The 27,816-nt window shown below is 41.7% G+C and overlaps 1 protein-coding gene across 2 annotated transcripts in view; it reads left to right on the forward strand.

Moving 5' to 3' along the window:
* Nucleotides 1-27,816, forward strand: part of dachc (dachshund c) — a 121,725-nt gene that overhangs the window by 80,317 nt on the left and 13,592 nt on the right. The window contains exons 4-6 of one of the 2 annotated variants that reach the window (XM_063009714.1): nucleotides 7,441-7,616; nucleotides 7,725-7,860; nucleotides 12,095-12,229. In XM_063009714.1, the coding sequence (XP_062865784.1) occupies nucleotides 7,441-7,616; nucleotides 7,725-7,860; nucleotides 12,095-12,229 (447 nt within the window). The remainder of the gene's footprint in view (nucleotides 1-7,440; nucleotides 7,617-7,724; nucleotides 7,861-12,094; nucleotides 12,230-27,816) is intronic. The other variant, XM_063009715.1, reaches the window with a different exon arrangement.

A 27,816-nucleotide genomic window follows, 5' to 3' on the forward strand; every position in this document is an offset into this window, starting at 1 on the left:
CTCGTCTGTTGGATCGGACCCCGCGTGCATCAATGAGCCTTGGCCGCCCATGACCCTGTCGCCGGTTTACCACTGTTCCTTCCTCAGACCACTTTTGATAGAAACTGACCACTGCAGACCGGGAACACCCCACGAGAGCTGCAGTTTTGGAGATGCTCTGACCCAGTCGTCTAGCCATCACAATTTGGCCCTTGTCAAACTCGCTCAAATCCTCACGCTTACCCATTTTTCCTGCTTCTAACACATCAACTTTGAGGATATAATGTTCACTTGCTGCCTAATATATCCCACCCACTAACCGGTGCCGTGATGAAGAGATAATCAGTGTTATTCACTTCACCTATCAGTGGTCATAATGTTATGCCTGGCTGGTGTATATTAGGCTAATGTAAAATAATGGGGTTGTTTTTGACACTTATACACTGATAATAACACAAATATAATATAAAAAACATAAATACAATTGAGAAACAGTTAAAGTTTTACTTCTTTATTGTTTCCTTATGCTTCTTAATTATAGAGATGCTTGATATTGGAATACTGCATTCCTTAGCAAGTTCAGTAAAGGCGCATTCACATGAGAAGCGGCAAAATAGCTTTTGCGCTGCTGTGCTGTTATTTCCTATGAAGTGTGGTGGTGCACAAAGCTTAACGTGACTAATTGTACTAAAACAACGAGCAAGGAATTTCATGTATGATCAGTAATAATTAAGAGAGGTTTAGTGTTACTATGTCGTTCTTTTAATACATTAGGTCTCATTAAGCTAAATTTGTCAGAACCCCAAGCTATAACACAAGTTTAAAAGTGAAACAGTGAGGAAAATCCAGCTAAACACAGACACATGTGGAGCTTTCAGAGTGAATTTGATGGTTATTCCACACAAATGCAGATTCGTCTCATATTCGCACTTTGATGACGTTTTACTGCATTTTTCAAGCCGAGTGCTAAACAGATTTCTAAAATTTTTAAGTTTAGGGGAGATGAAGTTACAAGGTACCACTGTACTTTACCTACAGTCCCAAATTGTTTTTGGAATTGTGTTATCGGTGTTAACCTAAAAAGTCATTGATTTATTTCTCTCAGCATTAGCATTCTGTCTGAGCTGTGTCTTTAACACAGACAAGTCAGTTAGTTATGGGCAAAAGAAATAAAAGAACAGCTTGCGAGTGTTTTTGGCATGTTACGTGGATCAGCCCGTCCAAATAACAGCCCCCCCAAAGACACACAAACGGCCCGGCGCACACACTCGTCCTCTTTGATCTTCCTTTTCGTCTGTTTGAGCAGCATGACTGATCTGCATGTCATCTGTCTGAAAGAAATCAAGAGCTCTCCCTCCTTTGAGCTCCTCCTCCTCCCTGGACCGGGTTTGGGATGGAGTGCGTAGGCTTTTGTTTCCTCCCGCGTGAAGTTTAGTCTCGGGGATGAAGAGTCACCTCCGACCTTTGATATTGGCTGGTATTTCGGTTCAAATGCACTTTTCTTGTCTGTAGTTACTTGTCTCGCGTCTCGGAGTCGCCGCGGCCGGGTGGATCTATTACGGCGAGGCTAGAAGTTCAGGAGTTCTTTTCAAAGGAGTTAATGGAAAAACAAACCGGTCTTTGAAAGGAATGGGCTGAAATGTCTCCCGTCTTTACTCTCTCTTGCTTATTCCCTCTGTCTTTCATCCAGCAATCTCAAAGACAGTATTGAGAAGGCGGAAGCTTCAGTCGAGGGACTGAATGTGATCTTAAACACTGACCTGGCTGGAAGAGTCGACATTCTTTTGGTGTATCATCTTAACAGTCGCACCATGACCCTGTCGCCGGTTTACCTCTGTTCCTTCCTTGGACCACTTTTGATAGATACTGACCACTGCAGATCGGGAACACCCCACAAGAGCTGCAGTTTTGGAGATGCTCCGACCCAGTCGTCTAGTCATCACAATCTGGCCCTCGTCAAACACACTTAAATCTTCACGCCCATTTTTCCTGCTTCTAACACATCAACTTTGAGAATAAAATGTTCACTTGCTGCCTAATACTGTATATCCCACCCCCTAACAGGTGCCGTGATGAAGAGATAATAGTCTTATAATAGTCTTATTCACTTCACCAGTGTCAGTGGTCATAATGTTACGCCTGGCTGGTGTATATTAGGCTAATGTAAAGTAATGAGGTTGTTTTTGACACTTATACACTGAAAATAACACAAATATAATATAAAAACACTGAAATACAATTGAAAAACATTTAAAGTTTTACTTCTTTATTGTTTCCTTATGCTTCTTAATCGTGGAGATACCTGATCTTTCTCAAAGACAGTATTGAGAAGGCGGAAGCTTCAGTCGAGGGACTGAATGTGATCTAAACACTGACCTGGCTGGAAGAGTCGATATTCTTTGGTGTATCATCTTAACAGTCGCACCTAGAGTTGCGTGAACAACAGAATTCTTGTAATTCAGCAATATAATGGTTTTTTTTCCCACCAGAAATCATATGATTTTCTAAGCAAATAATGGAAACGAATTTCAAAAAGGCTCCGGTGGTGCAGTGGCAAAAACACGCTAGCACACCAGAGCTGAGATTTCAGACACATCGCTTCGATTCTTAGCTCTGCCATCCGGCTGGGCTGGGCGGCTACGTGAACAACGATTGGCTTGTTGTTCGTACAGGGTGGGAAAGCCGGACCAGGGTTCCTCATAACTGATGTAGCTATGACCTCTGCTGGCTGATTGGTGGCGCCTGCGCAGAGTCGAGGGGTAATGTGGACGGGGTGTGGCTCTCCGTGCATGAAGCTGATCCGCAGTCGGTACTGCGCACGTGTCAGTTGCGATGCTCCTCAGCCAGCAGTGGAGGGTTGTATCGGTAGAGGTGAAGCGTAACGCAATAAGGGTAATTAGATACGACTAGATTAGGCAGAAAATTGGGGGGGAAATTCAGATTTGTTGCTTGTGTAAACGTTTTAATACCCTTTTAAGTCTCAAAACTCCTTTTAAGTCATTGTGGTTTGAACACTACATGACTGATCAGTGATATGGGTCACACATTGTGTGAACCATATCACTGATCAGTCATGTAGTGTTCAAACCACAATGACTCCTAATTACAAGAGAGCAAGTTGTGTAGTGTGGACAGTTCAGCGATCTGACCACTTCGAAAGTCGTGCAGTGTGTCCTTTGCAAAAGCAGCTTTTATAATATCATAGTCATTAATACACCGATTAGCCATAACATTAAAACCACCTCCTTGTTTCTACACGCACTGTCCATTTTATCAGCTCCACTTAACATATAGAAGCACTTTGTAGTTCTACAATTACGGACTGTAGTCCAACTATTTCTCTGCATGCTTTGTTAGCCCCCTTTTATGCTGTTCTTTAATGGTCAGGACACCCACAAGACCACCACAGAGCAGGTATTATTTGGGTGGTGGATCATTCTCAGCACTGCAATGACACTGACATGGTGTGAGTGGATCAGACACAGCAGCGCTGCTGGAGTTTTTAAACACAGTGTCCACTCACTGTCCACTCAATTAGACACCCCTAGTTGGTCCACCTTGTAGATGTAAAGTCAGAGACGATCGCTCATCTATTGCTGCTGTTTGAGTTGGTCATCTTCTAGACCTTCATCAGTGGTCACAGGACGCTGCCCACAGGGTGCTGTTGGCTGGATATTTTTGGTTGGTGGACTATTCTCAGTCCAGCAGTGACAGTGAGGCATTGTTATGTCTGATCCACTAACACACCACCACCATGTCAGTGTCACTGCAGTGCTGAGATTGATCCACCACCTAAATAATACCTACTCTGTGGTGGTCCTGTGGGGGGTCCTGACCATTGAAGAACAGCATGAAAGGGGCTAACAAAGCATGCAGAGAAACAGATGGACTACAGTCAGTAATTGTAGAACTACAAAGTGCTTCTATATGGTAACTGTAGCTGATAAAATGGACAGTGTGTGTAGAAACAAGGAGGTTTTAATGTTATGGCTGATCTGTGTACATTTTAAGAGGGCTGAGCATTGGTAATTCAGTGAGAGACCAGTTTGAAATGACAGTAAAATTAACTGTAGTTTATGACAAGTTCCACCTACTGTGGGGACACAGTTTAGGCAGAATGTAGTCCAGACTCTGATAAAAACACAAGGATTTATAATCTTTTTTTGAAGCTGTAAGCTGGTACATTTCCAAATCACTCAGTCATAGATTAACAGACTTAACATCGAGAGACAAGCGGTGATCAGGGACAAGCAAATCAACCTTTTTCCCGCTGCTGTCACGCTGCGTGTCGCACCACAAATAGCATCTGCTTTAATTCATCACTGGGTGGTTATGGATGGAGACATCTGCAGCGGTACCAGAAAAAGTTAATTGGTGTGTAGCGTGGTGCAGACTCCAGCAGATCTGCAAACACTCGCAGCCATGCTGAGAACCAACGCCACATCCTCCATCCTGCTGACTGAGGGGAAATAGATTTCATAATGAACTTGTTTTGAAGGTTTACTTACCAGAAATGCTTTCTCTTTCATCTAGCTGTGCTTTGCTATATGCACCGTGGAGGTATTGTAAGAACCCGAGTGTGTTTTACATTAGCTTAGCCTGATTTCAATAGGGTTTGCGTGGACACTTTCATCTTCTGTTTATAGCGTACTTCCTGTATGTTTCTTGGAACATAATTTGAGACAATGTCCTGTGTCGCAATAAAATCTTAATGCTACATTTGACCAGAGGTGGAAAGCAACAAATTACATTTACTCGCGTTACTGTAATCGAGTAGTTTTTTTGTGTACCTGTACTTTTTAAAGTAGATTTTACAACCAGTAATTTTACTTTTACTTAAGTATGTTTTGTATTAGGAATTGTAATTCGCTACATTTTAAATAACATCCGTTACCGAGTAAAATAAACACTAAAAAATCGCGTCTGGGAAACTGCTGCAGTAAATTCGGCGATGGAAAATAAACTGGTGCTAAAATAAAGGAGCTGTAATCTAGGTATAGAGTAAGGAAGGGCGATTTTTAAAAGTTTAGTGATGAAAAGAAGGCTGGTCTATAGAATCCACAATTACTGCCAACTTCAGTGGTTATTAGTGATGGGAATTATGGATCTTTGAAGGGAGCCGGATCTTTTGGCTCGGTTCCTTTTAAAGAGCCGTTCAAATAATTGGCTCTTCATTCTTTTTTACTATAACACACCCTAGATATTAATATCAATGATGAACAATCATGCATTTTGCTACCTTGCCTTAAATGTAGGCTTAATTCAAACAACACTTAAATGAGAAAAAACAATTGTTGTCAAAAGTATACACATTGACAACAAGTATATTTTAATAACAAAAATAGTTTAAAATAATTGCAATAAATCATCTGTTGTATAACTTGTAGCCAAACTGGGCTTACAGTTCAAGCATAAAAACATTAGAAACACAAAAACAATTCAGTAAAATTTTGAAAAATTTGCATTTAGGGCAAGTTTGCATTAAAAAAAAAAAACTAGTTCTTTGACTTTTGAAGGTCCACTCGGTAATACGTGATAGAGAAAAAACTACAGGGAAGAGACATACTGTGGTTGCATTGCATTTAGTTTCAGAAAAATCCGCTCTCGTGCAGAGATGTGTCTGTGTTTGTTTCTGCTAAGCGGAATTGGTGGATTACCGTCGATAAGAACTGCGCACAAATAGAAATATATGTATAACGGCTCCCAGAGGCGCGACACGGTTCCTTTCGTTCGTTTTAAAGGGCCGTTCAACAGAATCGGATCGTTCGCGAACGACCCATCACTAGTGGTTATACAGTTTGAAAAGGTTTTATAGAATGGTCTATACTAAAATGACACATTACACATTCCTAAATGTTTTAAATGTTGTATCAACATGTTTTTTCTATTATATTTTAATTAAAAACAACTATTTTGAGATTTATATCCACTTGTCCTGTTTGCATTACACAGGAGAGAAAAAAGTAACTAAGTAACGTTTACTCTGAGTACATTTTAAATGAGTTACTTTTTACTTTTTACCTGAGTAGATTTTTAGACTAGTAATTTTACTCGTACTTAAGTAAAAATTCATTAAAGTAATAGTACTTTTACTTGAGTACAATATTTTAGTACTCTTTCCACCTCTGCATTTGACTTACCTTACAATTATGAAGTTGGAGCTCTATCAAGTCATTTATGACCTTGGGTGACACGGTGGCTTAGTGGGTAGCACTATCATCTCACAGCAAGAAGGTCCTGGGTTTGATTCCTAGGTGGAGCGGTCCTGGTCCTTTCTGTGTGGAGTTTGCATGTTCTCCCTGTGTCTGTGTGGGAAATACAGAGAGTATGGAGAACAAATATTTACCTCTGTGTGTTTCATTTAACAATCTATCTGTCTGTCTGTCTGTCTGTCTGTCTGTCTGTCTATCTATCTATCTATCTATCTATCTATCTATCTATCTATCTATCTATCTATCTATCTATCTATCTATCTATCTATCTATCTATCTATCTATCTATCTATCGTCTATCTATCCATCTATCCATCCATCCATCCATCCATCTAGTAAATACCCATAACTTGGTGTTTCCCACTAAAAGAGAAGACCATGACTGGATCCAAAACTCACCACTTTTTGTTTTATTATTATTATTATCAGGTGCATGCAGGTTTTTTTGTATATATATTTTAAAGTGCAGGTTAATTTCAAAACAGCAAACAATCCAAAAACACAACCTAAGAAACAGTTGTCGATCTGCAAACAGTTTCCATAAAAATAATCAAAGGTACAAAGCAGGGGTCGATATCAGGAGTAATCTGAAATACAAACACGTCGCTCAGGTGGTGCAGCGGTAAAAACACACGCTTTTCACCAGAGCTGAGATCTCGAATACATCTTATCGAATCTCGACTCTGCCTGCCGGCTGAGGTTGAGCGGCCACATGAACAATGATCGGCCTGTTGTTCAGATAGAGGCGGGTATAAGCCGGATGAGGACTCTCTCTCAGACTAGTGCGATTACGACCTCTGCTGGCTGGTTGGTGGAGCCTGCACGGAGATGGGAAAGGAGTGCGGTAGAGGGTGTGGCTCTCCGTACACAGCGCTGTACTGCACTGCACTCGTCAAGTGTAGGTGATAAGATGTTTGATTGCTGTGCACGTGTCGGAGGGGGCGTTGAGCAGCCTCTGCCTCCCCAATCAAAAGCAGGGACCAACATTAGTGAGAGGATGATTAATGTGCTGAAGTGGGAGAAAAAGGAAAAAAAAAAGGCTGTGGTTTAGTGCTGATGGTTTAGGAGACAAATAGGCTTAAATACACACACAGAACAAGACACAGATGCAACACATTAACACAATCAAGGGAAACTGAAAACAGGTGTATTAATAAAAACAGGTGGGAAACACAAAACCAGGACTGAGACCAGTGTGACGCATGTACTAGATAGCATGGCTTACCCACAATATACCTTTCATGCCCAGCAGGTTTGGAGCTGCCGTTCATGATGATGTCACATCCTCTGATCCCAGTCAACCTGCCCCCTGCGTCAGTCACCATGGCAATGAATCAAATGAATCACCTCAGTACCATTGCCAGCATGGCTGCCACCGCTCAGCTCCAGAGCGACCCGTCCCGAATGGCCACTTCTGTCATTAAGGTATGAGAGCATAAATGCAGACCTTTATTCACTGTGCTTCCTATCTGAAACACTTTATCTGCTCATAATTAAAAAGCTATTAATAGATACGTGTCTGTTTTGTTTTAGGAACGAGCCAGAGATAGTCCGTCACCGTCGCCGTCTCTGGAGGACGGGCGCAGGTCAGACAGTCACATGTCGTCCAGGCAGAGCAGCAGCGTGTCCAGCTCTCCCGCTCACACCGAGAGCTTGTCTGATCGACCACGTACGTTTGCACACATGGAGTAATGTAATCCTCCCTCCACATACACCTGAAGCTAAAGCCGTAGCTCAGTCAGAGAACCATTAAGACTGAGTTAAGGTGCCTCTCGAAAAAGGAATGGAGTGGTTTTGTGGTCATATTTATTTATTTATTAGGATTTAACCTCATGTTTTACACACTGGTTACATTCATGACTACACAATATACATCAGTTTTAGTCTTTAATGTCAAACACAGTCATGAACAATTTAGTGTCTCCAGTTCACCTCACTTGCATGTCTTTGTACTGTGGGAGGGAACTGAACCACACAGACACAGGGAGAACATGCAAACTCTACACACAAAGGACCTGTACTGGTCCACCTGGGAAGACAGGAAACACCCCCAACATGTCGCCAGTCTATCACACACACACACACACACTTAGGGCAAATTCGTATCTACAATGAACCTGACTGCATGTCTTTGTACTGTGGCTCCTAGAGGAAACCCACACAGACACAGGGAGAACATGCAAACTCCACACAGAAAACATCTGTACTGGTCCACCTGGGAATCGGACCCAGGACCTTCTTGCTGTGAGGCGACAGTGTGATCCACTGCACCATCATGCCACCCTAAAAGACATTTGTACATGTCAGCAGTCTACCACACACACATGTGGTATGACCTTGGCCACCATGCTGTAGCTCAGTTTCAGGGTGTTAGCAATCTTCTTATAGCCCAGGCCATCTTTGTGGAGAGCAACAATTCTATTTCTCACATCCTCAGAGAGTTCTTTGCCATGAGGTGCCATGTTGAATATCCAGTGGCCAGTATGAGAGAATTGTACCCAAAACACCAAATTTAACAGCCCTGCTCCCCATTTACACCTGGGACCTTGACACATGACACCAGGGAGGGACAACGACACATTTGGGCACAATTTGGACAATTTGGCACAATGTTCACTGTGGGGTGTACTCACTTATGTTGCCAGCTATTTAGACATTAATGGCTGTGTGTTGAGTTATTTTCAGAAGACAGTAAATCTACACTGCTATACAAGCTGTACACTGACTACTCTAACTTATATCCAAGTTTTATGTCTATAGTGTTGTCCCATGAAAAGATATAATGAAATATTTGCAGAAATGTGAGGGGTGTACTCACTTTTGTGATACACTGTACGTCTTTTATTTAGGCATTCATTCATACATTATCTATCTTACCAACGCTTTATCCTGGTCAGGGTCGTGGTGGGTCTGATTCACTGAGGGAAAGACAGGAAACACCCCGGACAGGTTGCCAGTCTATCACACACACACACTTAGGGCAAATTCTTATCTACAATGAACCTGACTGCATGTCTTTGTACTGTGGCTCCTAGAGGAAAACCATACAGACACAGGGAGAACATGCAAACTCCACACAGAAAACATCTGTACTGGTCCACCTGGGAATCGAACCCAGGACCTTCTTGCTGTGAGGCGACAGCGTGATCCACTGCACCACCGTGCCACCCTAAAAGACATTTGTACATGTACGTCTTTTATTTAAGCATTCATTCATACATTATCTATCTTACCAATGCTTTATCCTGGTCAGGGTTGCGGTGGGTCTGATTCACTGGGTGAAAGACAGGAAACACCCCGGACAGGTTGCCAGTCTATCACACACACACACTTAGGGCAAATTCGTATCTACAATGAACCTGACTGCATGTCTTTGTACTGTGGCTCCTAGAGGAAACCCACACAGACACAGGGAAAACATGCAAACTCCACACAGAAAACATCTGTACTGGTCCACCTGGGAATCGGACTCAGGACCTTCTTGCTGTGAGGCGACAGTGTGATCCACTGCACCACCATGCCACCCTAAAAGACATTTGTACATGTACATTTCAGCAGTCTGCCACACACACACAGACACACACACACACACACACACACACACACATAGACACCTAGGGCAGATTTAAATCTCCAGTTAACTTGAATGCATGTCTTTGGACTGTGTGAGGAAACATAAGCTCCTCCCACAGAGGAGGAAAACCATACAGACACAGGGAGAACATGCAAACTCCACACTGAAAAAACCCAGTTAGCTCCACCTCGGAATCAAACCCAGTCCCTTTTTACTGTGAGGCAACAGCGTGATCCACTGCACCACCATGCCACCCAAAAGACATTTGTAAATGTACATCTTTTATTAGGTATTCATTCATACATTATCTATCTTACCAACGCTTTATCCTGGTCAGGGTCGCGGTGGGTCTTATTTACTGGGTGAAGGACAGGAAACACCCCCAACAGGTCACCAGTCAATCACACACACACACTTAGAGCAAATTTGTATCTACAATGAACCTGACTGCATGACTTTGTACTGTGGGAGGAAACAGGAGCTCCTGGAGGAAACCCACACAGACACAGGGAGAACATGTAAACTCCACACAGAAAGGACCTGTACTGGTCCACCTGGAAATCGAACCCAGGACCTTCTTGCTGTGAGGCGACAGCGTGATCCACTGCACCACCATGCCACCCTAAAAGACATTTGTACGTGTACGTCTTTTATTCAGGCATTCATTCATACATTATCTATCTTACCAACGCTTTATCCTGGTCAGGGTCGCGGTGGGTCTGATTCACTGGGTGAAGGACAGGAAACACGTCCAACATGTCACCAGTCTATCACACACAAACATACACACACACACCTAGGGCAAATTAGTATCTTCAATTAACCTGAATGTATGTCTTTGGGAGGAAACTGAAGCTCCTAGAGGAAAACCACTCAGACACAGGGAGAACATGCAAACTCCACACTGAAAGAACCCAGTTTGCTCCACCTGGGAATCAAACCCAGGCCCTTTTTCATGTCTTTCATTTCCAGTCTTGCAGAGTAAACGCATGCTTACACATCCAGACCGTGCCAGCATAGTGCAGCTGACCCACACATTACCTGGAATATGTGCTTTTATGATAATGTGCGAGCGGGCCATGCCTGAAACCCTGCGAGTGTGCCAGGCTTTTAGCATTAGATATAAGATGATATCGTATAATCTGCTGAAAGCAGAACTTTCAATGAATCTCAGGCTTACTTTAGGAGATAAAACCGCACCAGCGCACGTCAAGCTTTTTGCTTTTATTATCAAGGCTAATATAAAAGTTATATCTGGGGTAAAGGATATGAGATTATGACCTCAAAGTCATGCGGTACGTCTGCCGCTGCCTTAAATCCTATTTTTTATTCTCATCAGCTCGTGTTCGAATTTTAAGTGGACAACTTTAAAGCACTTATAAGATATCCTACAGAGGTGTCTGGTTTCTTTATTAGTTTAGTGGTTGTATGCAATAAGATTTGTTTTTTAGCCTTATTCTGGTCAAGACCAGAAGATTTATGATCATATTTTAGTGAAATTTAAGAGCGACGGTCAAGTTTCACGTTGAAACGCGGCAGATCTGTTTTACATCACTCAACTGATTTGGCTTTATGACGGCTTGAACTTGGCAGGGGGGGAAATGTAAAGGGCATAAATAAATTAAGCTTTGTGATCCTTTTAAGCTGGAGAAACTCTGGTGTAATGAACTTGTCAGCATTTTTCCTTTGATCCGGGGCTGAAACGGCATCATAAAACAGTTTATTCTGTATCTCTATGACACTACCTGCTTCAGATGGTTCAGATTTATAAAGACGGCATTATATGCTATAAAACACAGCAGTGGAAAATTTAAAGAATTCAACTTGATGTGCTTTTTCTAAAAAGATTCAATAATAAAAAAAGCTTTGAAAAGAATGAAGAAAAACAATTCAAAGGAAGATAAAAGAAGAACGAATAAGTAAGCTATAAAGAAAAAAGGAAGGGCATGAATAAAAAATGAAGATAACACTAAAGGACATGGGGGTGCTCGTGTGGGTGAAGCAGTCTAGTTCGCTAGTCCAACACCAATGACACCATAGACTCAAGTTTGAGGTCTGCCATTGCCAACAGACCAGCCAGGTACTCAACACATCTGAAGAAGGAAAGGCTGGTGCAAAATCAAGTACCCAGATAATATACCTTTTTCATGGTCATCAAATTTCCCATAAGCAAGAGCACAATACGTTTAATAATTCTTGCTTAAATGGTAAGAATAATATAACACGTGTCATCACGTGTACCTGCTGCTTTCACACTGATAAAACTCATGCCCCTCCTAGTTCATGTTGAATACAAATATTTTCTTGTCTCGTCTCTCTTTCTCCACAGCTTTGCATCAGAACGGATTTTCCCTGGGTCACGTCCTGTTAGGCCTGTCTTCTAATGCCCCTCCAGGACCAAAAGAGGGGGATCTGGCAACCCAGGATGCAAGTCTTGACGCAAGGAGGACCCATGCAGAAAAAGGTCAGAGAGAAAGAAAAATGAACAGTAAACGTTTTTTATTAATCTACAGAAAGTGTAAAGAATAAAAAATGAATGAAAATAAAATAAAAAGGAGAAGAATAAAAGAAGAATTAGTAAAAATGGAGGAATAAGGGAAATAAAATAGATGATAAAGAACTTGTTGGTGAAAGATAATTGCAAGAAAAAATATTTGCAAGAATAAAAAAGAAAGATAAACAAAAAAATCTAATTAAAAACTTCACTGTTTAAAGATCAATTACAAAAAGAATAAATCAAGAAAAGCTAAACAATTAAAAAATTATTAAAATACAAACCTTAGTAAAAAAGGAAGAAAGAAGGAAATAAAAGAAAAAGGAAATAAATAAGATAAAGAAAAAGAAAGAACAAAAGTAAGAAATAAAGAAAAGAAAATAGAAAGGAAAAAAGAAAAGAAAGGAAAAGAAAAGAAAAGAAAAGAAAGAAAGAAAATAAAAAAAGAAAGGAAAAAAGAAAGAAAATAAAAGAAAGAAAGAACAAAAGTAAGTAAGAAAGAAAAAAGTAAGAAAAAAAGAAAGAAAGAAAGAAAAAAGAAAGGAAAAAAAGAAAGAAAGAACAAAAGTAAGTAAGAAAGAAAGAAAGAAAGAAAGAAAGAAAGAAAGAAAGAAAGAAAGAAAGAAAGAAAGAAAGAAAGACAATAAAGTAAGTAAGAAAGAAGGAACAAAAGTAAGTAAGAAAGAAATAAAGAAGAGGAAGAAAAAAGAAAAAGAAAGAGAGGAAAAAGAAAAGAAAAGAAAGAAATTAAAGAAAAGAAAAGAAAGAAAGAAATTAAAGAAAAGAAAGGAAGAAATAAGGAAAAGAAAAGAAATAAGAAAAAGTAAGAAGAGAAAGAAAAAAAAGAACAAAAGTAAGAAAGAAGGAAAGAAAAAAGAAACAAGAAAAGAAAAGAATTCAGACATCTGCTTGTATATGAGTTTAGTGTGAGTACAGTGTCAGGTGGTGATGAGTTTGAATCCCGTAGCTTTTGAGGAGTTCATCTGCGCTCCTCGGTTTCACCTGCTCCTCTCCGCTCTGTTGGTTTCCTGATAGTTCTATCACAGCAGTACGGAGAGGAGGTCGGTGTGAACGATCCCCTGATGGGCTTTAATGTAAATTAAAATGCTGCGTGTTTTCTCTCCGCTCATGCATGTGGTCTCCGAGCGAGCGTTCCCAGAACAAAGAAAATCAACACTCGCGCGCATTTCTATGAAAATAATCCATTAGGGTGGGAGAGAAAAGGCAGCGGGGCTAAATTAGTTAGCGATTTGCGAAGCGTGAATTAATGAACAAGCTTTTTTTTCCCTCTTCCTCTACCGCCTCCTCCTCTTCGCGGCTCTCCTGGAGGTGTAATTTTCTGTAATAACCTCCCAGAACCCTTGTTTGGTTTCTGCATTTGAAGGCTTTCATTAGCTTAATGAGGACTATTGCAAGGGCGAGTAGTCAGCACAAATTTCTCATTGCGCCACGCTAGCTATGTATTAGCTACGCTGCTGCGTGTGGTAACGGCCGAGGGCCGGACCCGACCGTTATGAGGGGGGAAAACCTCCCAGGTTTGTTTAGCAGCGGAGAGTTCAGAAGTGGTTGGAAAAGCAATATGGTTTAGTGAGGGCGTCGCTAAAAGATGAGCGGTAATAAACGTGATGAGCCAGGCAGTGCGCAGAACGTTAGATTAATGAGAACTAGCATTATTCTTCCATCGCCGTGATAAACAGACGCCATGCTCACGCTCGTCAGGCCTGACCAGCTGTTGAGCTGAAGCAGGTAATTGAGATGTTTCGTTTGTAACCAATATCCACGATCCGCTCGCCGGGTCTAGACAGAACATCTAGAATAGCTTCAACGGCGTGTAGTGTAGCGAACAACGGCGTCCAATATTAGCGCTCACAAACAATTTGCCATAATAGATTTTTGTGTTGGTAGATGTTTATTGGTTCAAATTCAAACAACGTTTATTTCATTTCAATTGCTTTATTCTGGTCGGGGTTTGCGAAAGGTCTGGTTCCTCTGGGAAACGCTAGGCGCAAGGTGTGGATACAGGATGCCAAACCATCACAGGCCCTTCCCACACACACATAGCCAATCAAATTTGGGTAGATTTAGTTTTCCTCTACTGGGAACCCTGGTCACGTCTGAGGAGGGTATATTTGCAGTCCACCGACCCCTTTTTATTTACCCATAGAAAAGAAAAGAAAAAAGAAACAAAACAAAGAAAGGAAGGAAGGAAGGAAGGAAGGAAGGAAGGAAGGAAGGAAGGAAAAGAAATGGAAGAAATTAAAGAAAAAAAAGAAAAAAAGAAATAAAGAAAGAAAAGAAAGAAAAAACAAAAGTAAGTAAAGAAAGAAAGAAAGAAGATGAAAAAATAAAAAGAAAGAAATTTAGAAAGAAAAAATTAAAGAAAGAAAGAAAGAAAAGAAAGAAATTAAAGAAAAAAGGAAAGAAATTAAAAAAACTAAGAAAAGAAAAGAATTAAAACAACAACAAATTTAAACAACGTTTATTTCATTTCAATTGCTTTATCCTGGTCGGGGTTTGCGGAAGGTCTGGTTCCTCTGGGAAACGCTGGGTGCAAGGTGGGGATACAGGACGCCAATCCATCACAGGCCCCTCCCACACACACACACATAACCAATCAAATTTGGGTAGATTTAGTTTTCCTTTACTGGGAACCCTGGTCATGTCTGAGGAGGGTATATTTGCAGTCCACCGACCCCTTTTTATTCACCCATACTTTGGTGGTTTCGCACGAGAGGCAAGTCTTGCATATGGAGAGTCACGCGCTGATCTCCACGTTCCTCCACTTCTTTACAGGTACCTCAGGCTACTAATCAGGGTCCTTACACAGCGTCAAATACCTCACCCGCTTTTCTTACTACCAAGCAGACTAATGGCCCATTTTGTCTGCTGCATGCACTGCCAGTTGTGCCTGTTAGGGGGCACCTAGTCGACTGGTAGCAGAGCTTGGATTTGAATGCTGGTGTGCTAGTGGAATATCTCGCTGTGCCACCTGCCAATCTCAGCAGTGGTGGGTTAACGTAATAGACCGCTCCGCTACACATTTCCATTTTTTTTTTTTTTTATGTAGGACTGCCAGTTCTTGATCCTGAAACACATTCATATGACATGATGCTTCCTCCACCATATTTTACAGCAGGGTCGGTGTTACCTGGCTGATGTGACTTGTTACATGTGTATGATTCAAGTCAAAATTAATCACTTCTCATCAAACCTCAGCACCTTTTCCACCCGTTTGACTGAACCTAAATCCAAGGTGTTTTAGTGCCTTTAATATGTTACATTTACATTTCATTCATTAATAAACATCCATTTCTGCATTTCAGGCCTGCAACACATTCCAAAAAAGTTGGGACAGTAAAGCATTTACCACTTTGTAATGTTGCCATTCCTTTTCACCACACTTAAAAGACGTTTTGGCACCGAGGAGACCAAGTGATTTAATGTTTCAGCTTTTATTTTGTCTCATTCTTCCTGCAAACACGTCTTAAGTTGTGCAACAGTACGCGGTCGATGTTGTCGCATTTTTCTTTTCAAAATTCTCCACAAATTCTCTATTGGGGACAGGTCAGGACTGCAGGCAGGCCAGTCCAGGACCCGTACCCTCTTCTTCCACAGTCATGCCTTTGCAATGTGTGCAGCATGTGGTTTTGCATTGTCTTGTTGAAAAATGCATGGACGTCCCTGGAAAAGATGACGTCTTGAAGGCAGCACATGTTGCTCTAAGATCTCAATGTACTTTTCTGCATTAATGCTGCCATCATAGAAGTGTAAATGCTGATGCAGGGCCTTCTGAGGGATCGAAGATCATGGGCGTTTAGTTTAAGCTTGCACCCTTGGCCTTTATGCACTGAAATCCCTCCTGATTTCTTGAATAGTTTAATGATATTACGCACTGTAGAGGGAGAAATATGCAAATCCCTTCCAATCTTTCTTTGAGGTAGATTGTTTTTAAAAATTTTTAATCATTTTCTCACACATTTGTTGACAAACTGGAGATCCTCTGATCATCTTTGCTCAGTAAAGACTCAGCCTTTCCTGGATGCTGCTTTTGTACCAAATCATGATTACAATCACCTGTTTAGAATCACATCATTATTTAGTTTTTACCTCATTACTAGCCCTAAATTGCTCCCGTGTCAACTTTTTTTGGAATGTGTTGCAGGTCTGAAATGCAGGAATGGATGTTTATTAATAAATGAAATAAAGTTAAGCAGATAAAACATGAAATATCTGCAGTCAAATAAAAGTAAATGTAAGGAACACTGTTTTTATTTTATTAGCATTTTCCATACTGTCCCAACTTTTTCTGATTTGGGGTTGTATTTCTACTTCGAATAAGTTTCATAATTAAAGATTTTTTAGACCTTTTCCTCCCAATTTGGTCATATTCACTTCTTCAAATGTAACTACCTTCATCGCCTGACAGAGAAGACCCACAGAATATAACAGGCCCCCATTGACTGCACGTGGTCGCCTACTTTTTGTTTTCACCTGCCAGAGTTGGAGTCTCACAGAGAGCAGTATAGCGTATGGAGTCACGCACTACTACCCATGAATCAACCATGGGTCCACTACTACCCATGAATCAACCTGGCGCTTGACCAGCCAGCAGAGGGCGCAATTTTAGCAGCAACTTTGTCCTCTCACCCTCTGACATTTACATTTTCGGCATTTAGGAGACGCTTTTATTCAAAGGGACGTACAGTACTGGGACAGCATATTGTCTAAGCAATTGAGGGTTAAGAACCTTGCTCAAGAGTCCAACAGTGTTATTTGTTCCAACCTTTTTCCCCCAATTTTTTTCTCCCCTAATCTAGTTGTATCCAATTACCCTGATTGCATCCTCCACTGATTCAACCCCCCACCGCTGACTGAGGACACTTCTCACTGACACACGCCCCCTCCGACACGTGCTCAGTACAGACTGCATTTTTCACCCGCACAAGTCGAGTTCATATATACCGATCAGCACTGTGCACGGAGAGCAACACCCTGATCAGCCTTACACAACCAATTGTATCTGAGTGGGCGCCCATCAGGTCAAAAGCACATTAGACCACTATGTCTGCTAGCGCATTAAACCGTCAGAGCGCCCAGAGATGTTTTCATGTTGTAAACTAACTAAAACAGCCCATTCATACATTTCTTACATAGTTGTTGTGTATTAATTTGAGTGAGATGGCAGGTAATGTGTAGTATGTTCATGACAATAGTCATACAAGAGGTGTAAATACTTTTTTTACCTTTTGGACTTTTGATGTGACATAATAAACACTTTATAGAACCAGAGTACTGTAGTTTCTACAGAGGTTTTTTTTTTTTTTTTTTACCATTCGATAGCTATAGCATAGCAATCAGGACCTTTTTGGCATTGCTTTTAAATGAATCTTTAGGGGGTAGAACTGACAGAGCAAGATCAGAAATCAAAGCGTCTTTTTTTCCGGCAGCTCCTCAAAGATCGGCCGGGCTCAAAGCCGTTACTCCTCATCCTCCTCGCGTTTTTGCTTCGCGCTGGCTTTCGCTCTAATGCTGACTTTAGCAAGAGAAAGTTCATTACCCTGAGGAATGTGAGGAGCGAGAGCTAGCGAGAAAATGACCTTGGGTTTGAGGAGGATTGTTTATGATCAAACAGGCCTTCAGTTTCCGCTAGCATGCGTACAAATTTGACGGAGGGATCAATCAGATTTCAAGGAGAAGCGGCCGGTGCTAAGTCAGCATTGATTGTCCCTCCGGGGGCACCGTAGTTCAGCGGCCCAGCGTGAGGCTTCCACACACTGAGTGCTGTAGCAGTCCTGCGCTAATCACATTCCTCCAGATGCAGGGCTTTTTTAGTGAGGAGTGCGGGAAAGGGGGTGGGGTGGGGCGTGTGGGGTGTAGATGGATAGAGAAGCCAGAGATGGATTGTTTTTCATCTTTGAAACACCTTGGATGTGACAGCGGGCATCTCGCTCCTGCCAAGACTAAGAGATCGGATAAAGATGCTTTGGTCAGCTAAGTGAATTCGGGTGGGAGGGTGAGGGGCTAAAATCTAATCAGCCTTTATCAGATAGCAGACAGAAGGTGAGATTTCGAGCACCTGCTTGTATAAATGGATTCCATTGGCGCTATATATACGCTTAAAATGCACTGCGGCCAAAAAGCTACTTTTAATGCGTTTTTTAAAGCGAAGGACGTCCTGAAGTAAAAATACGCTAATAGAGAGTGAAGAAGTACTAAGTGACTGATACTCAAATTGTTCAAGACAGGAAAGGCTGGATCAGAGAGATGAAATTCAGCATTGGAGTTAAAATGATGGTGTGTTGAATAAAAGATTATAAATTAAAGAAAGTAAGTGAAAAGTAAAACAAGTTAAAAAAAAAGTGGGTGAATGGATGGACATATGGATGGACAGACAGAAGGAAGGACGGACAGACAGGCGGAAGGAAGTAAGGGTGGAAGAAGGGGTGGAAAGAAGGACAGATGGACAGATAGATGGAAGAAAAAAAGGAAGGAAGGAGGAGGGACAGATGGACGAAAGGAAGGAAGGAAAGATGGATGGACGGAAGGAAAAAAGGACAGATGTATGGAAAGAAGGAAGGAAGGACAGATGGATAGATAGAAGGAAGGACAGATGGACAGAAGGAAGGAGGGAAGGAAGGACGGACAGATAGATGGACAGAAGGAAAAAAGGAAGGAAGGACAGTTGGACGGAAGGAAGGACAGGTGGACAGACAAACCGACGGAAGGAAGGACAGATGGACAGACAGACAGATGGGCGAAAGGAAGAAAGGACAGATGGGCGAAAGGAAGGACAGATAGATGGAGGGAAGGAAGGACAGGTGGACAGACAGACTGACGGAAGGAAGGACAGATGAACAGACCAACGGAAGGAAGGACAGATGGACAGAGGGTAGGACAGATGGACAGACATAAAGACTGATGGAAGGTAGGAAGGACAGATGGACAGACAGACCGATGGAAAAAAGGAATGATGGACGGACAGACAGATGGGCGGAAGGAAGGAAGGACAGGTGGGCGAAAGGAAGGACAGATGGACAGAAGGAAGGACAGATGGACAGACAGGCAGACTGACGGAACAAAGGATAGATGGAAGGAAGGAAAGACAGGTGGACAGACAGACCGACGGGAAAAAGGCAGGATGGACGGACAGACAGATGGGCGAAAGGAAGGACAGATGGACAGACAGGCGGACTGAAGGAACGAAGAATGGATGGAATGGAAGGAAGGACAGCTGGACAAACAGACCGATGGAAAGAAGTAAGGACAGTGGGACGGAAGGAAGAAAGGAATAAAGGATGGGTGGCCGGAAGAAAGATATTGGGTTCATATGGAGATCTGTATCATGCACAGAGAGTCACACACTGATCTCCATTATTCCCCGTCTCTGTGCAGGCACCATCAACCAGCCAGCAGAGGTCATAACTGCAGCAGTTAAATAAAACTACAGTCTGAAGAGCTAAATGGCTAAAATGTTTAGTCACTCAGGAAAAGAATGAAGAAAAAATTAATTAATTAGAGTAATTAATTCTTGAACTGACTGCTGCTGGATGAATTAACTAATTAACAATAAAAGTAAAAGAAAAAAAGGGGCAAATAGGAAATTGGGGCAGTAAAAAAGGTTTAAAGGGAAAAAAACGAAGTGAACCAGAAAAAAAGGAAACACGATAGAGAGTTAAAACACGCAGGAAAATCCAGTCCAGACTTTCATTAAGTGACTTCCACTAAATATTTCCAGTCACCCAGAGCCCATGCCAGTAAAAATATCCCCGCTCTTTACAATCACCCACTCGAACCCAGCTGATAAGTGGAGTATTTTTAACTACCGCAAGGCTTAATGCAATTAAAAGTGCTCTCACACTGCACCATGCTTAATACTCTGTACATCAAAAGTGCTGCTTCAACAAAACTCCAACGCCGTGTGAAAACTGACTTATTCAACAAAAAAAACTTCAATCCGGTGTGAAGCACTGTTTAAAGAGGAGCATGCACAGCTGCATATAGAAGCAGCACGGAGCTGCAGTGCTGCAGATAGTCCTGTCAGAACGCAGAATTAATGAAACACACCACAGCTTACACATTTCTGCTACTGCAATAAGGATGGATTGCGGTTAAGGAGAAAAATTGAATTTAGGCTATTTTCACGCACAGTATGATGTTTCTCAGTCTGGAGGCTTACAATAACACTAACAATAATTCAAAACTAATAGTAATAAACATATGCTTATTTTTTTTTACATTTAATTTGCACTGTTTTACATTTTATTGCAAGTAGTATTACATACAGAGGTAAAACATCTGTCAAATACAGAACTAAGATAGTTTAGAAATGGCTCGTTTAGAATAGTCAGTGTGTGTATATATACTGTATATATATATACTGTATATATATATATATACACACCGATATGACCACCTTCCTAATATAGTGTTGGTCCCCCATTCTGCCGCCAAAACAGCCCTGACCCGTCGAGGCATGTACTTCACTAGACACTACAGTAGATGTTAGCAGCAGATCTTTTAACTCCTGTAAGTTGTGAGGTGGGGCCTCCATGGATCGGACTTGTTTGTCCAGCACATCCCACAGGTGCTCGATTGGATTGAGATCTGGGAAATTTGGAGGCCAAGTCAACACCTCAAACTCGTTGTTGTGCTCCTCAAACCATTCCTGAAGCATTTTTGCTTCGTGGCAGGGCGCATCATCCTGCTGAAAGAGGCCACAGCCATCAGGGAATACCGTTTCCATGAAAGGGTGTACATGGTCTGCATCAATGCTTAGGTAGGTGGTACGTGTCAAAGTAACATCCACATGGATGGCAGGACCGAAGGTTTCCCAGCAGAACATTGCCCAAAGCATCACACTGCCTCCGCCGGCTTGCCTTCTTCCCATACTGCATCGTGGTGCCATGTGTTCCCCAGGTTAGCGGCGCACACGCACCCGGCCATCCACGTGATATAAAAGAAAACGTGATTCATCAGACCAGGCCACCTTCTTCCATTGCTCTGTGGTTCAGTTCCGATGCTCACGTGCCCATTGTTGGCACTTTCGGTGGTGGACAGGGGTCAGCATGGGCGTCCTGACTGGTCTGCGGCTATGCAGCCCCATACGCAACAATCTGTGATGCACTGTGTATTCTGACACCTTTCTATCAGAACCAGCATTAACTTCTTCAGCAGTTTGAGCTACAGTAGTTCGTCTGTTGGATCGGACCACACGAGTCAGCCTTCGCTCCCTACGTGCATCAATGAGCTTCGGCCGTCCATGACCCTGTCGCCGGTTTACCACGGTGGACCACTTTTGATAGATACTGACCACTGCAGCCTGGGAACACCCCACAAGAGCTTCAGTTTTGGAGATGCTCTGACCCAGTCGTCTAGCCATCACAATTTGGCCCTTGTTAAACTCACTCAAATCCTTACACTCACCCATTTTTCCTGCTTCTAACACATCAACTTTGAGGATAAAATCTTCACTTGCTTCCAAATATACCCCACCCACTAACAGGTACCGTGATGAAGAGATAATCAGTGTTATTCACTTCACCTGTCAGTGGTCATAATGTTATGCCTAGTCAGTGTTTACTGTATATATACTGTATATATATATATATACTGTATATATATATACAGTATATATATAAAAGGTCAAATTGTGAGTTTGTGTGCTGTAATGTGCATGGTGTTATGTGAAGCTAGTCATTAGAAGAACATACAGTTATTATGTGTTTAATGGTGTGTCTTGTCCCAGTTTTTATGTTAAGTTTAGAAGTTACCGTTCTTTCTCACCATCGCCACAGTATGTAAACTTGTGACTACATTTAGTAGCTGTATGTTTGTACAGTGACATATACATCAGACCCATTAGTTCCAAGTTTATGAGTATCGTTATGGCGGATGGTTCTTGTCCGGAACATACGCTAACACAGCGCTAATAACACATGCGGTTCTTCAAAGTGTCTGAGCCATATGGACAGACGAGGTTATGGAGATAAAGCAGCTGTGTTTTAAACAGAAAGTCACCTTCGCCCTTCAACAGCACCCTATTAGCCTGCACACTCGCTCTCTCTCACACACACACAGTATCATACATACATACTTACATGTGGATGAATTGCTGAACCACATTATTTTTTGTACTGTAACTAATGTAACTGTACTATTTGTACACATGGAAAAAATAAAACATGTATAAATGAGCATAAATCACATATTTAAAAACAAATAGAGGAAATGATGTTAGAACAACCACAAATTAGTAAATTAGGTCCTTTGTTGCAAAGCCACTGGTGAAATTAGATAGATAGATAGATAGATAGATAGATAGATAGATAGATAGATAGATAGATAGACAGACAGACAGACAGACAGACAGACAGACAGACAGACAGACAGACAGAACTTTATTAATCCCGAGGGAAATTGTTGTTGCTGTGTTTTATCCACTCATACCAGCACAACACACACTAACACACCACCACCATGTCAGTGTTACTGCAGTGCTGAGAATGATCCACCACCCAAATAATACCTTCTCTGTAGTGGTCCTGTGGGGGTCCTGACCATTAAGGAACAGCATGAAAGGGAGCTAACAAAGCATGCAGAGAAACAGATGAACTACAGTCAGTAATTGTAGAACTACAAAGTGCTTCTATATGGTAAGTGGAGCTGATAAAATGGACAGCGAGTGTAGAAACAAGGAGGTGGTTTTAATGTTATGGCTGATCGGTGTATACATGAATGACGTTTTGAGACGTCTGTGGTGAAAAAAAACCCCATTAAATAATTGTTACTTACTGTATGTAAACTTTTGACTGTGGTGTAATTGGTTGCATTTGTTAAATGTCAGCTGCAATTGTAAAACAAATTCCTTCTCTCTACAGACCCATAATAACTTTCGCCCCTGGTTAACCTGCTTCGTACCATACGTCCTCATACATTAACAGGCTCTTTGAAGTGACTGCAGTACGTAGCTACGATCAAGGTTTTACTCTAATCAAAAGCCAAGCACCACGGTCCACGTCCACCTCGTCTGCTTCCTACATACAGCTTTCATATCAGTGGTGCAGTAATTATTAACAAAAACTTCTAAAATGATTTCAAATCAGACTACTGACATTAATGGTGCTGAATATCATTAATGTTACCCTAGCTTTCTGTGTTTATTATATTTGACAGTAAACTGTTACATATGTTCCTTAAAAATGTTTAAAAAATACAAACAGTAGACCCCCCCCATCCCCAGAGTTACTAAATATGCAGACAAGAAATGGGCCAGTATCTTAATAAAGTGGTGAAATGCAAATAGTTTTTGCTGTCAACTCTGGTGAGGACGACTTAAAAAAAAAAAATAATAATAATAATAATATAATAACAATAATAATAGGACGGCACAGTAATAGCAATGTCGCCTCACAGCAAGAAGGTCCTAGGTTCGATTTGGGCGGCATGGTGGCTTAGTGGGTAGCACTGTTGCCTCACAGCAAGAAGGTTCTGTGTTCGATTCCCAGATGGGGCAGATGGGGTGGTGTGGATTTTGCATGTTCTCCACGTGTCTCCCTGGGTTTCCTCCGGGAGCTCCGGTTTCCATCCCACAGTCCAAAGACGTGCAACTGAGGTGAATTGGAGATACAAAATTGTCCATGACTGTGTTCGACATGACCTTGTGAACTGATGAATCTTGTGTAATGAGTAACTACCGTTCCTGTCATGAATGTAACCAAAGTGTAAAACATGACATTAAAATCCTAATAAACAAACAAACCTAGGTTTGATTCCCAGATGGAGCATTCCAGGTCCTTTCTGTGTGGAGTTCGCATGTTCTCCCCGTGTCTACGCTGGTCTCCTTTCCCTGAGTCACTGAACATGCAGACTAGAAATAACCTAATAGAAATACCCTAATATCCTTACCCTTGGTAAGGATGGTTAAAAAATAATAATAACAGTTATAATAATAATAGGGCGGTATGGTGGCTCAGTGGGTAGCACTGTCACCTCACAGCAAGAAGGTCCTGGGTTTGATTTCCAGGTGGAGCATTCCAGGTCCTTTCTGTGTGGAGTTTGCATGTTCTCCTTGTGTGTGTTTTTTCCGGAAGCTTTGGTTTCCTCCCACAGATGCAGTCCAAACATGACGTGGTCAGGTTAATTGGAGCTGTGTGTGTGTTTGCCTTGTGATGGAATGCTGACCTGTCAGGGGTGTTGCCTACCTTTCGCCCAGGGAATCAGACCCACCGCGACCCTGAATAAGATAAAGTGGTTTTTAAACAAACAATAAATAATAATGATAATAACAAAAATGTCATTATTTAGGGGATATTAAATGGCCCTCCCTCCCTGGAATAAGCCAGTTATTGTTTGTATAGGTGCCCAGCTGGTCGATAGCACAGCTGAGATTTAAATTTGTGAGTTTGAAATGTCAGCACTGGTGTGCTATTGTGATTTACCGCTGCGCCACCCGAGTACCCATGAGTCTTTTCTTATTATAATACCTGATAATACTTGATTGTTTATTAGGATTTTAAGGTCATGTTTTACACTTGTGGTTACAGTAGTGACAGAACAGGTAGTTACTGGTTCCACATGATTCATCTGCACTGTGAAATGTCAACTGGACAATTTCGTATCTCCTATTAACTTACATGTCATTGTACTGTGAGAGGAAAGCCACAAGGATCCAGGGAAAACATCAAAGTCCACACAGACCCGGACTGCTCCACCTGGGAATCAAACCGTGCGACAGTGCTACCCACCGAGCCACCATGCTGCCCAAAATCATACTAAGATACCCAGTCTCTCCCAGTCCTTCAGGTTTCCAATCCTCCTTTTTTGCTTGACCCACACGCAGTCATAATAAGACTAAGTTTGCCATCACAACATACAGAAATGATAGAGATTTACATTAGCATGTCCAGTAAAGAGAACTTGCTGACACTCAGAAAAGCGTGAGGCTGACACTCATTCAGGCCGAGCGACACGGGGCGCATTAGAAACACAAAGTAGCTTTGATGTGCTGTAACGACCTTGGACTGTTATTAGACCTGTTCTGGCATCCAGCCATGAAGAAGCACTCAGCTCTGCATATAAAGCCTCATGGTTTTACTGATCATGAGGATCATTTCTGTTCTCTCTGTGATTAAGCTGCTTTTGTTTAGTTGGGTTGTTTTTTCTTTAATTATTTCTACACTTATACATAGGCACATACAGTGATCAGGCATACCATTATGACCACCTTCCTAATATTGTGTTGGTCCCCCTTTTGCTGCCAAAACAGCCCTGACCCGTTGATGCATGGACTCCACTAGACCCCTGAATGTTAGCAGCAGATCTTTTAACTCCTGTAAGTTGGATCTGACTTGTTTGTCCAGCACATCCCACAGATGCTCGATTGGATTGAGATCTGGGAAATTTGGAGGCCAAGTCAACACCTCAAACTGGTTGTTGTGCTCCTCAAACCATTCCTGAAGCATTTTTGCTTTGTGGCAGGGTGCATTATCATGCTGAAAGAGGCCACAGCCATCAGGGAATACCGTTTCAATGAAAGGGTGAACATGGTCTGCAACAATGCTTAGGTAGGTGGTACGTGTCAAAGTAACACCCACATGGATGCCAGCACCCAAGGTTTCCCAGCAGAACATTGCCCAAAGCATCACACTGCCTCCGCCGACTTGCCTTCTTCCCATAGTGCATCCTGGTGCCATGTGCTTCCCCACAGGCATCAATGAGCCTTGGCCGCCTGTTCCTTCCTTGGACCACTTTTGATAGATAAAAGATCTGCAGTTTTGGAGATGCTCTGACCCAGTCGTCTAGCCATCACAATCTGGCCCTTGTCAAACTCACTCAAATCCTCACGCTCGCCCATTTTTCCTGCTTCTAACACATCAACTTTGAGGATAAAATGTTCACTAGCTGCCTAATATATCCCACCCACTAACAGGTGTCGTGATGAAGAGATAATCAGTGTTATTCACTTCATATGTCAGTGGTCATAATGTTATGCCTTGTCGGTGTACTTCATTATAAGGTAAAAAACTTTCATTATTAATTTGATGGTGTTTGATTTAAATGTCTCATTTTGTTGTAGAAACATCCTTCTGGTCTTTACACACAATACATGTTAGTTTGATCTGAAGGATTCTATGTGGGTTTATGTGATCAGCAACAAACTTCAGTGAAGCTTTAATGTGCTTATTTGGTAGCAGGTGTTTTTTTCTTCCCAGCAGCCTCTGAACCCATGGCAAAGTAAAGCTTGTTTGATACTGGACATTTATGATCCAGCAGCTTGTAATTCAGAGCAGAATCATCATCATGGTTCCCACTGTTTGATGTGATCTAATGTACTGTAATCTTTTTGATCTTTCATTCATAATGTCAACACAAAGCTCCAGAGCTTCCCCTTTATTAGAGGAATAGTAATTACATAATAAATCCTGAATCTTATGCACCCCTATACGTTTTTATGAGGGAAATCAAACAGAAGTATATTCACAGTAATATTTTGTGTTTTAAAGTTCACCTGAGCAATCATTTATTCATTTATTTATTTATTGTCTGTTTTACAATCGTTTCATTCTGTTCAGGGTCGCGGTGGGTACAGTTTACTGTTAGGGACTGTAATTGTAAGGGAATGTACTTGTGGAGAACGGTTCTTGTAAGGACTATATTTCTAGAGGTCTGTACTTGTGTGGAGTGCACTTTTAAGGGATTGTACTTTTAGGGAACTGTACTTGTAAGGGACTGTAATTGTAAGGGAATGTACTTGTAGAGAACTGTACTTGTAAGGACTGTATTTCTAGAGGTCTGAGGTCTGTACTTGTGCGGAGTGCACTTTTAAGGGATTGTACTTTTAGGGAACTGTACTTGTAAGGGACTGTAATTGTAAGAGAATGTACTTGTGGGAACTGTACTTGTAAGGACTGTATTTCTAGAGGTCTGTACTTGTGGGGAACTCTACTTGTAGAGGTCTGTACTTGTGGGGAGTGTACTTTTAATGGATTGTACTTGTAGGGAACTGCACTTGTAAGAGACTGTAATTGTAAGAGAATGTAATTGTAAGGGAATGTACTTGTGGAGAACTGTACTTGTAAGGACTATATTTTTAGAGGTCTGAGGTCTGTACTTGTGGGGATTGAACTTTTAGGGAACTGCACTTGTAAGGGACTGTATTTGTAAGAGAATGTACTTGTGGGAACTGTATTTGTAAGGACTGTATTTCTAGAGGTCTGTACCTGTGGGGAACTCTACTTGTAGGGGTCTGTACTTGTAAGAGAATGTACTTGTGGGAACTGTACTTGTAAGGACTGTATTTATAGAGGTCTGTGGGGAGTGTAGGGAGTGCACTTTTAGGGGATTGAATTTTAGGGAACTGTAATTGTAGGGCTGTACCTGTAGGGGACTGTACTTGTGGGGAGTATACTTTTAGGGAAGTGTACTTGTAGGGGAGTGTACTTGTAGGGGACTGTACTTGTAAGGGACTGTTTTTGTGGGGTTGTACTTGTAGATACTTTACTTGTGAGGGACTGTAATTGTAGGGCTGTACTTGTAGGGACTTTACTTGTAAAGGACTG

This window comes from Trichomycterus rosablanca, chromosome 15 (genome assembly GCF_030014385.1).
Source record: "Trichomycterus rosablanca isolate fTriRos1 chromosome 15, fTriRos1.hap1, whole genome shotgun sequence".
Classification (NCBI taxonomy): Eukaryota; Metazoa; Chordata; class Actinopteri; order Siluriformes; family Trichomycteridae; genus Trichomycterus; species Trichomycterus rosablanca.